Raw genomic sequence first — 17,756 nt, 5'->3', positions numbered from 1 at the left:
TCTTACCTGCCATGACATACGGTGCCGAAACGTGGACACTAACTGCGGGACTAGTCCACAAATTCAAAGTCGCTCAGCGTGCTATGGAGCGAGTTATGCTCGGAGTATCTTTGAAGGATAAGATCAGAAATGAGATTATCCGGAAAAGAACCGGAGTCACCGACATAGCTTGCAAAATTAGCAGGCTGAAGTGGCAGTGGGCTGGTCACGTATGTCGTAGGACCGATGGCCGTTGGAGCAGACGAGTCCTAGAGTGGAGACCGCGAATCGGCAAGCGCAGCGTAGGGCGCCCTCCAGCCAGGTGGACCGACGACCTTAAGAAGGTGGCGGGCACCAACTGGATGCGGAAGGCGGAGGACAGGGAGCTTTGGCGCACCTTGGGAGAGGCCTATGTTCAGCAGTGGACAACGATTGGCTGTTGATTGATTGATTGATTGATTGATATTCAAATGTAATGTACATCTTTCCTTTAAGTATTTATACGCACAACTTACTACTTACAACAGAACAAATAACTTATATTACTCACTGATAATAATTAGCTTTCTGTAGGTGAAAGAATTTTTAAAATCAGTTTAGTAGTTTTTGAGTTTTGGCCTTCATTAAATTGTTCAATTTTCCAAATTTCAGCATTTAATTGACTTAAGTTCAGAAAGGCACTACAACTACTACAACAACTAATAATTACATAACAGCTAACTTGTCAGTACATGTACTTGCGGCTTTACTTTCCTCAAAATCTGTTAATTCATCATTAAGTTCATTAAATAACGTGAGCTCCGGGTGGCGGGCAATATTACGTTAAAAACAATCGGATTAAAACATTTTCCTGCGGTAAAATGTAGTCTAGTATTTTAAGTTAGACCTTCAGCAATACATCGGTGAAAACCGCATTTAATGGCACAGTTGTACCCTGGAAGGGTTTGGAAATCAATGAAAAGCATTTATGATAACCTAATGACACGAAACAGATTTTTTTGCGGTATATTTTCCACAGTAGAAAAAAATTGAGCTCTGCTTCAACATTTGAAAAAACTGCTTAATATTTATTATAAAAGAATATCAATTATATTGTACGTATAATTAGTAAGGTACCATAAATGTATATAAAACAATAACAAATAAATCCTTTGCAAATATTCTTACATTATTGTCTGACTTCTACCTCACGAATCAGTTTCAAATCGTAAATGTACGCTATAGAAGACATTACGCGATCCCATGCTAGTAGGGTTGGTAAACTAATATTAACTAATTTAATAGTTTCTATATTATCAATCAATTTCCGAGAAATATAATAATATTCTAGTAGTTTTGACATCCCTCCTCAGTATTGATCATCAATCATTGGGTAGATAAACTCAAAGATTCATCAAACATTTTGCAGTATGTTGAATTGATATTTTAGTAAATGAGAAGAATTGAATTGAATTAATAATAATTATACTCAATTTTTTTGTACTATCTTACCCTGTTAGTCACTTGAGTGAGCGACTACAAAACTATAAGGAAATATTTTTATTAAATTTCATTTAAATATAAGCGGACTGTCATTAAGCGGGTTAAAAGGTTGCAACAGAAATACAATCAGTAGTTATATTGTTTTTATTAAAATAATATTCTAATGCATTAAAATTACTTATGAAACAAACAACATTTAACTCATCACTTACTATAAAAACATTAAAATCACTGCACCTTTATAATCAAATTTCGCAAAGTATAAAGTATTAGAAAAGGAAAAATCAAATGATCACACAACATTTACAATAGATGAAGAAATATTTTATTTCTTAGTTGACAGCATTTTGCTTAATTATATTTCTACCAATTTCCTTTTTAATACTTTCAGGTTCTATAAACTACTTGATTCATAATAAATTATAACGTTAGTATTCCTGAGATGAACCGGCGGTATTATTACTTTTACTGTAGTTCTTCATAGTGGTCTTCCTTGGTAACAACTGGGGCTGTATCTTTGGCATAACTCCCCCTTGTGATATTGTCACTCCACTTAGCATTTTGTCCAATTCATCATCATTACCTATTGCTAGCATTATGTGACGAGGTGAAATTCTATAAAAAAAAAAAAATTGTAAAAGTATAATGCAGATTGTTTTTGACATTATTATTAGGTATATTCGCAGTTACAGTTAAGTCCATTAATTATTATATTTGTAAGAAGTCTCACCTTGATCTTCCATTTTGTTGTGCAGCTTTGGCAGCTAATTCTAATATTTCAGCCGAAAGGTATTCAAGCACTGCTGAGATATAAACGGCTGCCCCGCAACCAATACGAGGCGCAAAGTTTCCTTTTCGGAGAATCCTATGTATTCTCCCGACAGGAAACGTAAGACCCGACCGACTACTGCGTGTTTTATTTTTACTTTTACCTACGAAAGACAGTTTACAATAAGTTTCAAACGATTAAATAAATAGAAGTACTAACTCATTGCTTTAACTCAACTCACCAGTAGCTTCCCTTCCAGACATATTTTTCAATCAGTAATATGTTAATTATTTAATATACAAAACACTAAAAATCCGTTTATACGTTAGTGTTATAGTCACAGAACACTTTGACTCTTATAGCTTATAGTTCATATAAATATTTACACTTCACGTTTCAGTTCACTTTCGGTTTATCGTTTGAATTTTGACATGTGGTTGAATTGAATACATACTTGTCTGACAGAAAAAAGCGCGCGTAAACCAATTAACCACAGAAGTAACATCATAATAATTTAATTATAAATTCAAATCTACTATCCAACTCCTAAAACCAAAACATTAAAACCATTATATTTACACATGCGTGTTCGTGATGCGCTTTGACACACGAATTATTGTTTGGCGAGATATTTGTATTTTTGTTCTCTTCAGGCCTTTCGATTAGAAAATAATATGTTCTCTAAGCCACACAAAACACAAATAAATCCCTTTTCTATATTTACAAAAATAAAGTTACTGCATGGGTAGCAGTCAAAACGAAATTTGCTACTGTACAGCATATAATACAATCATCACGGATATACAATAACAACCTACTGAACTAAAAACACATTCAATTTAATTGTTTTCAAATTTAAGTGGAATTGTTGATCTAGGGCGGCTATGTTTTTATTTTCCCCTTTATAGCTTGAATGAGAAATATGCTTTTACATTAAGCACTTTTACTACCACTATGTAAGGCTTTATGGAAATTCCTGTAGGTAGGTACTAGTTACCGCCTAGGTAAAACCTAACCACTCATAAAATAATTTACCGCAAAACTTGTATCGTTGCGTTCCGGTTTGAAGGGTAAATGAGTCAGTGTAGCTACAGGTAACGAGGGAGATAGCATTTTTGTTCCCAAGGTTGTGTTGTTGCGCATTGGCGATTGGAGAGCGGGTAATATTTCTTATAATGCTAATATCTATGGGCAATGGTAATTACTTACCATATCGTGGCCAATTCGCTTGCCTATTCTTATAGAATAGGCAGGCGGCAATTTTACTGGTGGTAGGGCTTTGTGCAAGCCAGTCTGGGTGCCTACTTGTTATTGTTGTGTTCCGGTTTGAAGAATGAGTGAGCCAGTGTAATTACAGGCACAAGGGACATAACACCTTGGGAAAGGTTGGTGGCGCATTGGCGATGTAAGCGATGGTTAACATTTATTACAATTTATATGGGCGTTAGTGACCACTTACCATCGGGTGGCTCATATGCTCGTCCGCCAACCTATATTATAAAAAATAAAAAGAAAGTCAAGAAATAAAAAATGCAATAAAACAACAGAACCAGTCTTGTAAATGACATGTAATTTTAAATACTGTAGGTAAACAAGAGATCCGATAGTAATTCCTTTATAACCATAAGGTACAATGTACAAATATTACTGACACGTTTTAGAAATACAACTAAACAATTTAATTTCAGTACATGTATAATTATTGCATTCAAATAATAAAATGAGTTTTGACAGATAAAGATTATACGTACGTGTCATTAAAGATGTTACGATACTTTAATAAACGAATAAATGCTATTGCTGTATTATAATATTGCAAATATAAGACTAGCTACAAAGTTACATCACCTAAAAATCAACCATAAAATCTATATATTTAAAAAGCTTTTAATAGCAAAGGAACATAATCATTTGTCACTGCATATTTATGGCTACACTGATAAAAAATCTAAAACTAATTATAAATCAGAAATACTTCCATTTCAATTACAAAACTAAATCTAAATAATAAAGAACCATGTCAAAAAATATACAAATAATATTTTATGTGAAAAATAAATGCAACCAACACGAATTAACCTTGTAAATAATGCAAAAAAATACAAAATATTATTTATATTTCTAATTTTGTAAAAACAACATGGATTACGATTCTATACCATTACTAAAGGAATGATTAAATCAGGCCGACTTTGTTTTATAAATTAATCGCAACAACTTTTGAACAACAACACAGTACAAGCCAATGTAAGATGAGGTTGGAAACATACATTTGTATAGTCTTCTTCGTTACGTATTAAATATTAATGTAAAACTTAGTTAAGACATTAAAATTATTTTAACTTTCTGAAAGCTCAATTATCGGCTACGTTTATGAGTATTTTCCATGAACTAAATTTATAATTATTTGATGGGCTTTTGTTTCGACATACTACATTTCATAATAATTCGTTGAGTCTTTTGGTTAATGAGACATCATCATTACATTATTTTAATTGAATATTTATCACCAAAAATAACAGGTGATGATAGCCATTTACCATTCATTAAATATTATTGAATTAATTACAAAAACTTAAAAACAATGCAATACTAAAATTATTATACAAAATTCTGAAGGACATACACATTGTTGGTTCAAATGTTTTTGACTTATAAAACTGCTCATGTCATATTTCTAATGAAAAGATTGACACAATGTTTATTAAAAATAAAAAGATGAAATTTATACAATTGCACATAATATAAAAACTCGTTTAGTACATATTATATCTGTGTAAACTATCTCTATAATCTATATAACAAACATGTAATAATACTATTCATAAAGTTCAAAGAGTGGAGATAAAATAATTTTTTGGATACAAGTGAAAAGGGAAGAATGAAGCGTCACATGGCAGTGTTGGATACTTGTGGGCAACATTCAAATAGAATGACAAACTTTATAACAATTTCTTATAATTATTAAGAGATCATATTTAGTAATAAGCGAAAACTCTTAAATGCAAATAATTACATTGATTGTCATAGTTTCGATAATTTTAAATAATTCTTTCTCCAATTTTAATTTAATTATGAGCAATAAATTTAATATTCGAATTTTGATATTTTATTACAAAATTGGCAACAATGAAAAATATACAGCAATATATAAAATCACTAGGTTATAATATAAAAATGAGTGCTCAGAAATTGAGTGGATTTGGCCACCATTTTATAAAACACTAAGAAAAATACACAACCATTGTCTTTAGCAATCACACTGCATGCAAAAAATATCCCTTAACTTTACAGTATCCTCATCTCAGTGCCTATAACCAGAAAAAATGGACAACAGAGATGCAGATATTGTAATGTATGTAGCACTTCAGTTCTTGCTAACAATACACTCATCATTAAGAGACATCAGGATCAGAATGAGATTGAAAAATTAATTTAAATTGGTCGATTTCATGATTAATAATGACTCGTCCTAACGCATGCAAACTATTGATAAATTTCACAAATTAAAATTATAAATCTGAATCACTATTTTGTTCTATCCGTGTACTTGACTAGCCACCTTGTTCATCCTATTTTTAAATACATGTCTCATAAACAACATTTAAGCCAATACATATCGCCATACAAAAGTTTTCTGTAAAAGCTATGAAATTATGAGCTAAATGAGCTGAGAGCACTTGTCTTATTATCACATAATTTGTTATCAGTCGAATGCAGAACTAGCTTCTGCATTGGGTCTATAATTATTTTAGAATTGTCTTCATTTTCTATATCTTGTTCCTTTACTAAACTTTTACCTGTGGCATCTGTCGGTTTTTGGGGATCATCGCTCACAGTAGTCTTATTGTCAAACACTGGGAAAAAATCGAAATGGGATTTGCCATTGCTCACTGGTTTGTTTGTCTTTTCAGCTTTTGATTTTTGCTTTTTGATATCACCATCATTATTTGTTTTTATTGATAGAATACGTTTTGAAAATTCATCCCAACCTTGCGAAGGTTTTCCTGGTGGAGATTGCCAATCTTTTTTAAATGAACTAGATGGTTTTGTCATTTCATTCGTTGAGAATTTCTGTTGTATGTCATTGATTTGGTTGTGATTTTCTCTACTTGACACTATTTGTCCATATACAGGAGTACAGTAAGTCGTGTCTGCATCTGTGTTCCCACTTTTATTGTCTCTATTAAAATGATTCTGATTCAATTGATAGTTGTTCATTCCTGAATCAAATTCTGACTTCTGGCCGGCATTCTTGAGTATTTGCTTTGATGATTTCACTGTGTTCTTTTTGTCACAGTTCTGTGTTCGATTTGTAGTTCCATTGTCATATGGTTTACAGTTTCTGCCATTAGTTTGATCATCTTCATTGACATCATCACTTCCAATACCATCAATATCATACACCTATAAATAAGAAAAATAAATTAATTATACGAAGAAGTAAGTAAAATACATATATATACCCTATTCCAAACGGAGTAGGAGTAAAGGTAAACAAACCATAGATTTACAAATTGCATGCAATTTTTTTATTGTTCTGCTCTATTATGCACTATAAACAGTTCTTGATTAATTTACTTTTATATATAACACAACACTATTCCATTTAACTAGTTATAAGTTATAAGTTTAGTTATAAGTTGGAATAGGCTATATGTACTGATATTATGGTTACTCTACCTTATACATAACATCTTGATTCAAGCCCTTTTCTCGTTCTCTCTTGTTTTGTACAGCCAGCCACACATCTTTCAGCTCTCCTGCCAAATCTCTGTCTTTTAATATAACCGGATTCCTTGTTAGCACCAGTCCAGGGTTCATAGCCTCTACAAAGTCGCACAATAGACTGACCAGAGCTTCCCTATCCTGTAACATAGCAATTGAATGATAAGTATATATTGATTAAGATAATCTTTAAATTATCCAATTTGTAGATTTTATCTTAAGCAGTTTAGTAAAATTATGATTAATTTTGATAAATATTTTCTATAGTTTTCATTAAAACACATATATTTATTCTTTTTGAATTTCGTTGTGAATTTTTTTTCAAGTTCAAAGCTTATGTGATTATAAGTAAATAGTTTTAAAATATAATCATGTAGTGTATCTCACGCTAAAAACACTATTTTAAATTACCGTTGGGTTGGAAGCATTTTTGCCATTAGCTTTCAATATATCGGGGTTAACCATAACTGCAAACACTAGCAGTGGAGGTCGATTACTGTTAGGCCCGCACCCTTGATGTACCTAGAGCATAGGTACATATAAGTAAAATAAATTATAGTTTACTCCAATTAGAAATAAATTATTACACATATATGTGATTAATTTTATGTAAAGGACTTACAATATAGGATTTGTTTTAATTCTTTAATTCAATTTTCGGCAATAATCTGTCTTTGTACAGTTATTTAATTTACCTGCATCCCACCATATAAGGGTATTGGATCCGAATATTGTTTGGGGTTGGCGATTTTCTGCCATCCCAGTACGTTTATGTAAAGTTTCTCTGTTGAATCCTTTATTGTATCTTGAATGCACATATGAGGCTGGGGCGGATTCTTAAACTGACGAAAAGCTCTTGATCCACGCACGTATTGTATTGGAACAGTTCTCTCTTGGGGGTTTTGGTTATCCATATCAGTATATTTAAACACTAATAAGAACTCAGAAAGTTAGCTAAAATACACTAAACATTCGCTATAAATATCAATAACCAATAATGACATTTCTAAAAGGCCTCACTACCGATCTGACTTACAAGTTTATTGAACTCTTGCACGATGAATCGAAACACGATTTACTTTTTAAAACGATTGTTTAATTCTTAATACGTTTATTTATTTTCGTTTTTTCATAAATATTTTTATTAAAACCATAAATCTGTATATAGAAATGAAAATAAAACTTCCTTACAAGAGAAAAATGTCAAAAGGCGGAGAACTATTTCTTTTAGTGCAGTGGACGTCAGTTTTATTGTAAAAAAATATTAAAAAAAAAACAGATATGATAAAAGTTATAAAATTAGTCAGTAATTTCTTACTTCATAATATATTATATAAAAAAACATATGTATAAGTAAGAAATGGTATAAATAATATTTATGATTGAGCTGAAAAAAATACGCCACATGATTTTTTTGTAATGTTAACCCCATACTTGTTTTTTTAAGGTATCTTGTATTTAAATATTGCCAAATATCTCGAACATAGTTTAAAACAATATTCATTAGGGTTAATACACAAAGGGGAAAGAACCTTTCTTTTCAATTTGTCAAGTAGGCGTGTCATAAATGTAGTTCTTGAAACCAAAGCTAAAAAAATTTAAAAAAAGAGGAAATTGCTTGACTAACTCACTATACTTTTTCGATTCCTTTCGTTATGCTATAGATAACCTTGATTGATGATTAAACATTGTAAACGTTAGTGAATAATCTGATTTTATTTTGCCCAAGCCTGCTTAATTGCCCTTTCATATCGTTCTATGAAAAATATGTATAACATCATTGAAAAGCATAGGTACAATTCAAGTACTTGAATCCCCGCATAAGACAGGACTTTAAGGAAACCCCTTAATTTGATAACTAAGAGGAAATATTTTTCTAGATTTGACAAATCAACAATCAACAATAATGACTATTTGTAGTGTATGTTTAAGTTCTAGTTTCCATATTAAGAACGTATTTAATGATAAGTGCATGTAGTATGGACCTAAGCTTATAATAAAATAAAATATTTTATTCAATATACTCGTAGACACCAACTTATAAACATGTGTTTTAAGAAACCCTCTCAATAATAGTATTGGTAATATTAAATTGTAAATATAAGACACATCGCAAAAAAATATATTACTAATTCGCTAATCGCTTTATTCACTTGCTGTTCAACTCACTATATTATAGAACTAAATGAAATAACCATCTACAATAACCTTGTACGTAGTCTTCAAAATAAGTATTATGTATTTATTGTATTGTCTATTTGTCTTTATCAGTGCACTGATCTGCTTTAAATTTTCGTACGCTACACATAAGTGACGAACACTAGGTACCTGGGCGCACGGTAGTTGACGAGACAACGGAAGCGCAGGGCACTACCTTTTCTCGAAACGTTTCATCGTATTTTTGTATCCTTATAGATTCGGTTGGGACAGTGCTAGAAAGTCCCAAATGAAAGTTCGTAAGAATGACGTAGACCCCTATGGGCTTACGAACAGAAAGTAATTCACTAACTAGGCGTTAATTTTGCGCCAATAGGTCCTTGAGTAACGAAACAGCCAAGCCTTTGGGGGGTTTTGACTGAGGTGTAGAATTTGTAGACAACTTAAAAGTAGGATTCACGCAGATCGCTATACGCTACGATGAGAATTAGAGAGAGTTAGGTTAACGAGTAGATGCTAGTAGCTAGACTTTTCATAACATCTGATAATTTGTTTACAGTGCAAGCAATATGTACTCAACTTGGTATTATTTTACATGTAAATGTTCTGGTGGGATAATTTTTTTGTACTAGTTTGAAGACTCAATAATTAAATCTCTTTTCCAAAACATGGTAATGTATTCAAATGACCATTTTGTTAAGCGTTCTGTATTTCCTTGCCGACTAGTTCGATTAAAGCTACATAATTTTTGGAAGCTGGCTAAAGGGTCTTAAAAATATCTCCACGACAATATCATATAAGTTTAATGTTTAAATTTGAAAAAAATAAATAATGCATGGCAAGAAGTTTTATAGAAACATACCTACCGTAACAGCCTGTGAATGTCCCACTGCTGGGCTAAAGGCCTCCTCTCCTCTTTTTGAGGAGAAGGTATTGGAGCTTATTCCACCACGCTGCTCCAATGCGGGTTGGTGGAATACACATGTGGCAGATTTCAGTGAAATTAGACACATGCAGGTTTCCTCACGATGTTTTTCTTCGTCGTAAAGCACGAGATGAATTATAATCACAAATTAAGCACATGAAAATTCAGTGGTGCTTGCCCGGGTTTGAACCCACTATCATCGGTTAAGATTCACGCGTTCTTACCTCTGGGCCATCTCGGCTTTTAAAGAATGTTTTAAAGAATGTATGTTTTTTAAAGAAACATACCTACTAATATCAAAATATATTACGCCAAAGCTTCTTGGCGCATTATTGATACGGGTTAATTGCAATTTATAACCGCTAAACAACTTAGTCTACATGAGTGGTCTGCCGACTGCCACCATCAATGATCCGAAAACTTAATTAATTTGAAAAAATACTTGTACGCCAGCAGTACAAGTTAAAATGCTTGTTTTTATTTGTATTGTAAGATAAATAAAACAAAGAAAACTTGTTTTAATCGTATATAAGTATTACGAGTATCACAGGTAATACTTTGGGTGCAAACAACTACAAAGTACTAAGTTAATATAGAGTAGGTAAGAACTAAAATATTAACTAAGCGTCTACAGTCTAATACAATAATAAAATTACTAAGTTGTTATTATTACGACTGATTCAATAGCGCGTAGTAACTGTAGGCCCCTTTTAGGATCTGTAAAGAATAAATCTTGCATAAAAAATTATGTACGAAAAAAATATATAAAATAAATCGAAGCCGTCGTTTTTAGCAATTCTGAACAAAGCATACGGAGGAAATCACGTTAGTTTCTTGATCAGGGAAAAAGATTATTCATAAATATATTGTTGCAGTTATAGTATTTTATCAATATCGGTTTCGGGAATGAGATTTTTTTTCTATTTCTTGTATTTTTCAAGTTTAATCTTGCCGAGATAGCGTGAACAGCTGAAGATTGTGGGCTCAATTCCGGGCAAGCAGCACTGAGGTTTCATGAGCTTTTTTTGTGCTGACAATGCTACCGGAAATATGCATGTGCCGGTTGAAATTCGGCTAAAATCTACCACCAATTCCCATTGGGCATCGCGGTGGAATCCAAACTTCTTTTCCAAAGGAAAAGGCCCAATGTCCCAGCTTCTTAATTTTATTTTACTTACTGTAATAAAAGTCGAAAGGGTCAGTTTGTTAAATGGCCCCGCGCTGTACGCGTCGAATATTTTCAACTGCTCAGTTAGAATGAGCACATCTTTTCTTTGGTTTGACCCTATTACCCACCACTCGCTTTCGTAGGGTCCCATCATCACTTGGTTGCCCTAAAATATTACAAGGTACTTAAAATAAGTCTTGGGTTGTTATTAAAATAAAAAATAATGAATAACGAACATACATAAATATCGACAGTGATGGGTACCGACTTTTTTTAAGGATTCTATTGAATTTTTTTTTAAAAAACAACATTCCAGCCCGTTTTTACATCGGTACGATAAAATTGGTGCCGTGTTACTAACTAGTGTAGCTTCATATTTATCTATTGATTAAAATATTTGGGACACACCATTACAATTATATAAACTTAAAAAATATACGTAATACTAATAATATTGACAAATACTGGTGGTACAGCTTTGTGCAAGCTCGTCTGGGTAGGTACCACCCACTCATCAGATATTCTACCACGAAACAGCAGTACTTGGTATTGTTGTGTTCCGGTTTGATGGATGAGTAAGCTAGTGTAATTACAGGCACAAGGGACATAACATCTTAGTTCTCAAGGTTGGTGGCGCATTGGTGATGTAAGCGATGGTTAATATTTCTTACAATGCCAATGTCTATGGGCGTTGGTGACCACTTACCATCAGGTGGCCCATACGCTCGTCCGCCTTCCTATTCTATAAAAATATAAAAAATAAACTTATAAATGAAGGTGCCACTATTGAATACAATGAAAACACAAAGAGCACAACAATTTTAAAAAAACTTCCCATTTTTATATTAAAGGTCATGACGTCATTTATTTAATAAATGATACATAATTATTTTGACAGGTACTTAATCTCATTAAAAATAATGTAATCGTACAAATCTCGCCGTGACAAAGCCGTAAAAACGGGCGGGCCGACGATTTTCCCTCCAATTTATTTAGATGACATCAGAAAAGAAGGAGCTCATCCATTCGGTTTTTAGTTACGCGGTATCTTGTGCACGGATGGGATGAGGGCTGTTCATTTTTATTAAAACACTACGGTTTGGGGACTCTTACTTGGTTTTCTTATTAAATATACCAAATTCATCATTTACAATCATTACTTCTATTAGAAACAGCGGGAAGAACGCTAAACTAAAATAAGTCCACTATTTAAATTGTGTAATAAATATAAAAATAATTATATTACAATTATTTAGGACTGTACTCACAAAATGTAAGTAATTTGTTTCGTTTGATAAAGTAGGTTTTTTAATTTAATGTAATCTGAATAATATGTTTGAATAATAAACATATTAAAATTATCGTTAATGACATTAAACATGCAAAAAGAAGATGGTTGTGAAAATTTTGGTATTGCAGCTTAATTTTTGTGAAATCTGACACCGTCGGCTTTTGTTTATCAGTATTTTACTTACTTGCTCAAGAACACTGTTACTATGCCAACAAAACATAAATAGTTGTGCTATACCGAAAAGCAAATATTGCGCCATTAATAGTTTCTGCGTTGTGTTGGTCGCTAACTGCAAATAAAGTAAACAAATAATAAATGAATTAAAGTTAATACATTCTGTATTCAAAAGAATATTGTTTGCTAGTTTAATTGAAAGTACTTTTTTAAGCAATACGTATTTTATTTGCAATACACAAATAAAAAAGATGAAAGCTTAATTTATGAATTGAAAAAGTAGGAGAGATTTTAAAAATATCTGTTACTAACGGTGAGCTGGAACGCACTCGCACAAAGCATAAAAGAGCACATTACTACATATAAAAACATTACCGGTGACAATAAGGAGTTAAACAATCTGGAATACCTGAAACAATAAATTAATAATAAAAATATTGTTTTTGTTTGTTTGATAACGAAATAAATTAGGCGCCTCCTGTCGACCAACGGTCTCGGGATAGTTCGGGAAAAGTATCGATAACGTGTAAGTAAGGTAAAATAGTTTTTGATTATTTCTATGAATCTTCCTGAATAATGATAACATATATATGTATATGAATATATACCGTTGCTTTGAACGATTAATATTTTGAAAGCATGTAAACCTCATTTACAGTTTTCTACTTATAGGAATATATTATAATGGTTGTTTATAAAAATGTTTTTATCTGAAAACTATAAGTATATGAATATAGTTTTTATTGCCTCGAATGGGACATCGAGTGTGAAACAGTCACTCGGATCGCTTACGTACCATAACATACACCTCGCAATATTCGTTTGAAATGATTTAATTGAGATAGGATTTGGTTACATCCTCTTCATCCGCTTTTTTTTGACAGATTTCACTGTAGCCTATTCCAATGACACATTGATATAAGCAAACTTACTAGAAATAAACGATCCTTAGATTTATATGTTCCGTGCTATTTGCTAATCATTCTGCTATATTATTCACTAGAAACAATTTATTAATATATCTTTATTTATAATTTATCTTAGGTCGAAAACGTGCAAAAAAAACACGAAAGTATCCTGTTAATCAGTATAGTGAAATGTTTATCGGAAACTACTTAGGTAAATGATCTCCTGCAGATGGAAACAGGCCAATGATGATGGTTTATAATACAAAACTGTTCTGCTTAACTAATTTTGTCCACTTTAATTTCCAAAGCTCTGATAGTATTTTCACCGACATTCAAAACGCCATTTTTTCACAAATTCATAATAAATGCCATAGTTTATTAATTATTTCGAAAAATTATTCATTGTAAATTTAATGCTGAAGTTGTTTATTTGTCCTTACAATTCTCGAGATTGGAATAGACCATACAGTTTAGTTTGTTACCAAAACCAACAAAGTTTATAAAACATAGTCAAAGGCCTATACTGCAACTTCATCATGGTTTCGTTATATTATCATCGATCAGTCACGTATTGTTGCAAATTTACCAACACGTCCTGAGTTATTGCTTTCCCAAAGGAAATGTTTCTGGTGACATGAAAATACTGTAGAATGCGACTCGTGTTAAGACGTTATCCGTTATTAAGTATTAGTATGACTACATTAAGGGCTTACGTTTGTGCCGTTTAGAGCAGCTACATTTGGACTTGGGTAAAAAGGTCGGTGAGGCAGGTGCGTTTCTTGAAGAAGTATTTAATACACTTATAACATTAAAGATTTTTAAAAGTGTTATATCACAATGTATTAAATTTTTTAGTCAAGCCGTTACGAATGCAAAGTGTATTTTAAAGTGTAATTATATTTGTAGATACACTAAAACCTGTAACCTTTTGTGACATCACAAATACGCACTAAGAATTAATGTTCTAAATTCATTTCAATATTATTTCTTTGTTTGTTTTGTATCCAAAAGCTTTCAGAGCCTTAAATATTTAAAAGAGTAGTTAATTCATTACTAAAATTAAGAAATGCTCTTATGTTGGACACGTTACAAGTACATAAGTATATACTGAATACATAAGTTGATAAGATATTCTGTTTTGATCTCCATTAATAAACATCTTATATTAACTCTATCTTCGTAGTATTTTACCAACTAAAACCATATTTTTCTTGTGTAATAAACAGTGCCAAGTATTTTGAATTGTCAATCAATAAGATTCAATTATGAAATTAGTTTGAAATATTGAAGAAGAAATAGAACTTAATTATGTTAAACTGACCAAAAAAAGATAATGTACTTAAAAAATACATTCAGCTTTTATTTTTTTATTATTTAACAAAATATATGTTATACAAGTAGTCTTTTAAAAGCACTTGTGAAGATAAGCAAATAGGCCACCTGATGGTGAGTGGGCACCATCGCCTATAGACATTGGCATTTTAAGAAATATTAAGAATCTCTTACATTGTCAATGTGCCACCAATCTTGAAAGCTAGGATGTTCCCTTTAAACCGGAACACAACAATACTGAATGTTGTTGGTTGGAAGTAGAATATGTGATGAGTTTGTGGTACCTACTCAGAAGGGCTAGCACAAAGTCCTACCACCAAATGAACTTAGCTTATAAAAATAAACAATTATTTTGACTGTGTAATTTTAAAACTAAACGAAGAAAACTTATCTACAATGACTGACTTTCTGGGTTTCACTTACTTCATTAAATGTACATGCACATTATGCACGTCACGAAGCGCTGTTCTGGCTTGTTCGTCACTAACGCCTGAGTCATCGCAGCCAAACATTTTCTTGCATCTTTCACGTAATAGTTCTAGTTTTCCTCCGAAAAATACCATCGTCACCATTACAATCGTATCATACGCAGCCATAATCATAGCGCCATATGCACACAAGATAATATGAAGACATACCACGATCCACGAGCCAGGGAAACTGTATTTGTCAAAGGGCACCCAAGCGCTGAATATGTGTGGAAAAGGCTCGGTTCCATTAGTAATAGCCTCGCGATAGTTTGATGAAGACAGATATCTTATAAGAGGAGTACCCGTTACACAGAAGAAAGTGCTTAATATGAGAATCCAGTAAAACTTTATCAGACGACGGCAGTATTTTGTATATGAGCTAAGAATCTGGCTCTTAACCGTATCCGAATCTTCCCGTTCATTATTATCAGCATCGGTCACGTACTCGATAACTTCTTTCCAACTTGATTGCCAAAAAACAAATGTATTTGTTTTTACGATACATATAAAACTAACTATTGATACCTTCAGGTTTGTGATTACGAGATCCAAATCTGATCTTATCAAATACAGCTCCATGTATTGTGTAATAACAAACACGGTTACTAATTCGTGAAGTATTACGATAAATATTTTATTTATGTTGTTTTCAGGTAAAATAAGACCAATTTTTTTAAGAATCCAATAATTGGGAGCAAGAAGTGGTCGCTGCGGATCTTGCAAGCTATCCAAAAATGTTTCAATCATTTTAATGTGTTCTTCTCTGTGGCGCAAACTTCAAATAATCTTGGTAAAGAAGCGACAAGCCGTATTTATAGTCTCCCCATGTTCACGTGTAGCCCTCACTTGCAAAGGATTTATTATTTTCCATGAAACCTTTTCAATTTTTTTTGATTGCTGCTGTCGTTATAATACATTTTTGATATGAAAATGAACTAAGTATAGCATTATTTTATTTAAATATGGTAAGAAAAAACTTTATACATTAGATGTATATTCTGCGTTTCTTTTAATCGGCTTGAAGAAAATTAAATGTAATTATTTATACATGACTTATACGGGATTTATTTATACATGATTTATACGAGATACATATAAAAGAATACGTAGATTATTTTATTAAATTTCCAAACTATTCGATTTAAAGTGTTTCTTAATATCTACGGCGAAAACTATGGCAGAGACTTTACAATGTTGTCAGATATTAACTTTATAACAAATAACATATAACAACAACATAAAAAATCAAACATTAAACATAAAATATTATACCGTAAAACGTAGAATAATAATGGTCTAAAATAAGTTGTCGATAGTTTTACTACTTGGCATTCGACATCACTAACTACGATTTGAAACGGCCGATAAAATGATATTTACCGTAACCCCTTAATTTATGTCTCTATTATGGCCGCTAAATGTGGGCGGTTCGGTCACACCATGCGACTTCGACGGAATAAAAAAATAATGAAGACATCACTCGGTAATAGTAGTATACACGACGTGCAGTCATTATCTATTAAATAACAAACGAGACAGAATTATTATATCCTTACGATATGTGAGAGACGATGTCTGTTGCAGCAATTTAAAAATGTATCGAAATGATATTGTACGATTATATTTTAAATATTTTTCTAAGCTTATATACATATATATATATATATATATATATATATATATATATATATATATATATATATATATATATATATATATAAATTTAAAAATGTATCGAAATGATATTGTACGATTATATTTTAAATATTTTTCTAAGCTTATATATAGCATATATATATATATGTATATAAGCTTAGAAAAATAAAATATCATTAATTTTTAAACATGAAATTAAAGTGAGCTTTAGTCAAATGTCCTTAATTCGCAACTTCGTCCGTGTGAAAGTATGTGCTATTACTTACTGGCTTGCAGTTTTATTATATGTTAGTACTGATATAGTTACAACTATTGATATTCAGCAAGATATAACTTTTTTAAGTAAAAGTGAGTTTGTTACGCTTTCGAGTATTAACTACTCGCCTCATCATCGTGAAATTTGGCTAACACGTTTTCAGGGGTACAGATGTTTACCTCACGGACATACAGACAAACAAAGCCGCGGAAGGAAGCTATTTATAAATAACGTATAAATTTAAATGAATATCATATATATTTGTATTCATTACTATTTTCAATATCAAAGAATTTTTATTTTATTAAATTACATTACGAACCTATTTAAAATCAGAAATGCAACCGAGATCAGATCAGGTACAGGCAGAGTACAAGAACATACAGTTACAACTTGGTGGAACTTACTAACTGGAAACGATTTGAAAACATTAAAATTAAGCGATATATGATAAAGCTCTG

The 17,756-nt window shown here is 31.7% G+C and overlaps 2 protein-coding genes across 2 annotated transcripts; both read right to left on the bottom strand.

The window, feature by feature from the left end:
- Positions 1–1,787: 1,787 nt before the first annotated feature.
- On the bottom strand, positions 1,788–2,641 carry LOC126768801 (histone H2A-like). Its single transcript, XM_050487145.1, has 3 exons — positions 2,472–2,641; positions 2,192–2,393; positions 1,788–2,076 (listed from the first exon to the last, which is right to left on the bottom strand). The coding sequence occupies exons 1-3, from the start codon at positions 2,491–2,493 to the stop codon at positions 1,890–1,892; spliced, it is 411 nt and encodes a 136-aa protein (XP_050343102.1). The 5' UTR covers positions 2,494–2,641; the 3' UTR covers positions 1,788–1,889.
- A 1,164-nt stretch (positions 2,642–3,805) lies between these two features.
- On the bottom strand, positions 3,806–16,130 carry LOC126768782 (uncharacterized). The gene is made up of 9 exons (XM_050487094.1): positions 15,337–16,130; positions 12,986–13,082; positions 12,684–12,788; positions 11,286–11,374; positions 8,110–8,116; positions 7,654–7,899; positions 7,370–7,480; positions 6,914–7,099; positions 3,806–6,637 (listed from the first exon to the last, which is right to left on the bottom strand). Exons 1-9 carry the CDS (start codon positions 16,128–16,130, stop codon positions 5,885–5,887), a joined length of 2,388 nt encoding a protein of 795 aa, XP_050343051.1. The 3' UTR covers positions 3,806–5,884.
- Between the last annotated feature and the right edge of the window lie 1,626 nt (positions 16,131–17,756).

The sequence above is a fragment of the Nymphalis io genome, chromosome 5 (genome assembly GCF_905147045.1).
Source record: "Nymphalis io chromosome 5, ilAglIoxx1.1, whole genome shotgun sequence".
Taxonomy (NCBI): Eukaryota; Metazoa; Arthropoda; class Insecta; order Lepidoptera; family Nymphalidae; genus Nymphalis; species Nymphalis io.
The sequence above is the reverse complement of the archived record's forward strand: the minus strand, read 5'-3'. Positions and strand labels throughout refer to the sequence as shown.

Bases quoted from the DNA above. Each gene is read 5' to 3' on its own strand.
- LOC126768801 (XM_050487145.1), bottom strand. From the start codon at position 2,493: ATGTCTGGAAGGGAAGCTACTG. The intron at 2,394-2,471 runs GTGAGTTGAGTT...TGTCTTTCGTAG, and splicing joins GTCTGGAAGGGAAGCTACTG to GTAAAAGTAAAAATAAAACA. The intron at 2,077-2,191 runs GTGAGACTTCTT...TTTTTTTTATAG, and splicing joins CAACAAAATGGAAGATCAAG to AATTTCACCTCGTCACATAA.
- LOC126768782 (XM_050487094.1), bottom strand. From the start codon at position 16,130: ATGATTGAAACATTTTTGGATAGCTTGCAAGATCCGCAGCGACCACTT. The intron at 12,789-12,985 runs GTTAGTAACAGA...CTTTATTTGCAG, and splicing joins CGAGTGCGTTCCAGCTCACC to TTAGCGACCAACACAACGCA. The intron at 7,100-7,369 runs GTAATTTAAAAT...GCTATGTTACAG, and splicing joins AAAATGCTTCCAACCCAACG to GATAGGGAAGCTCTGGTCAG.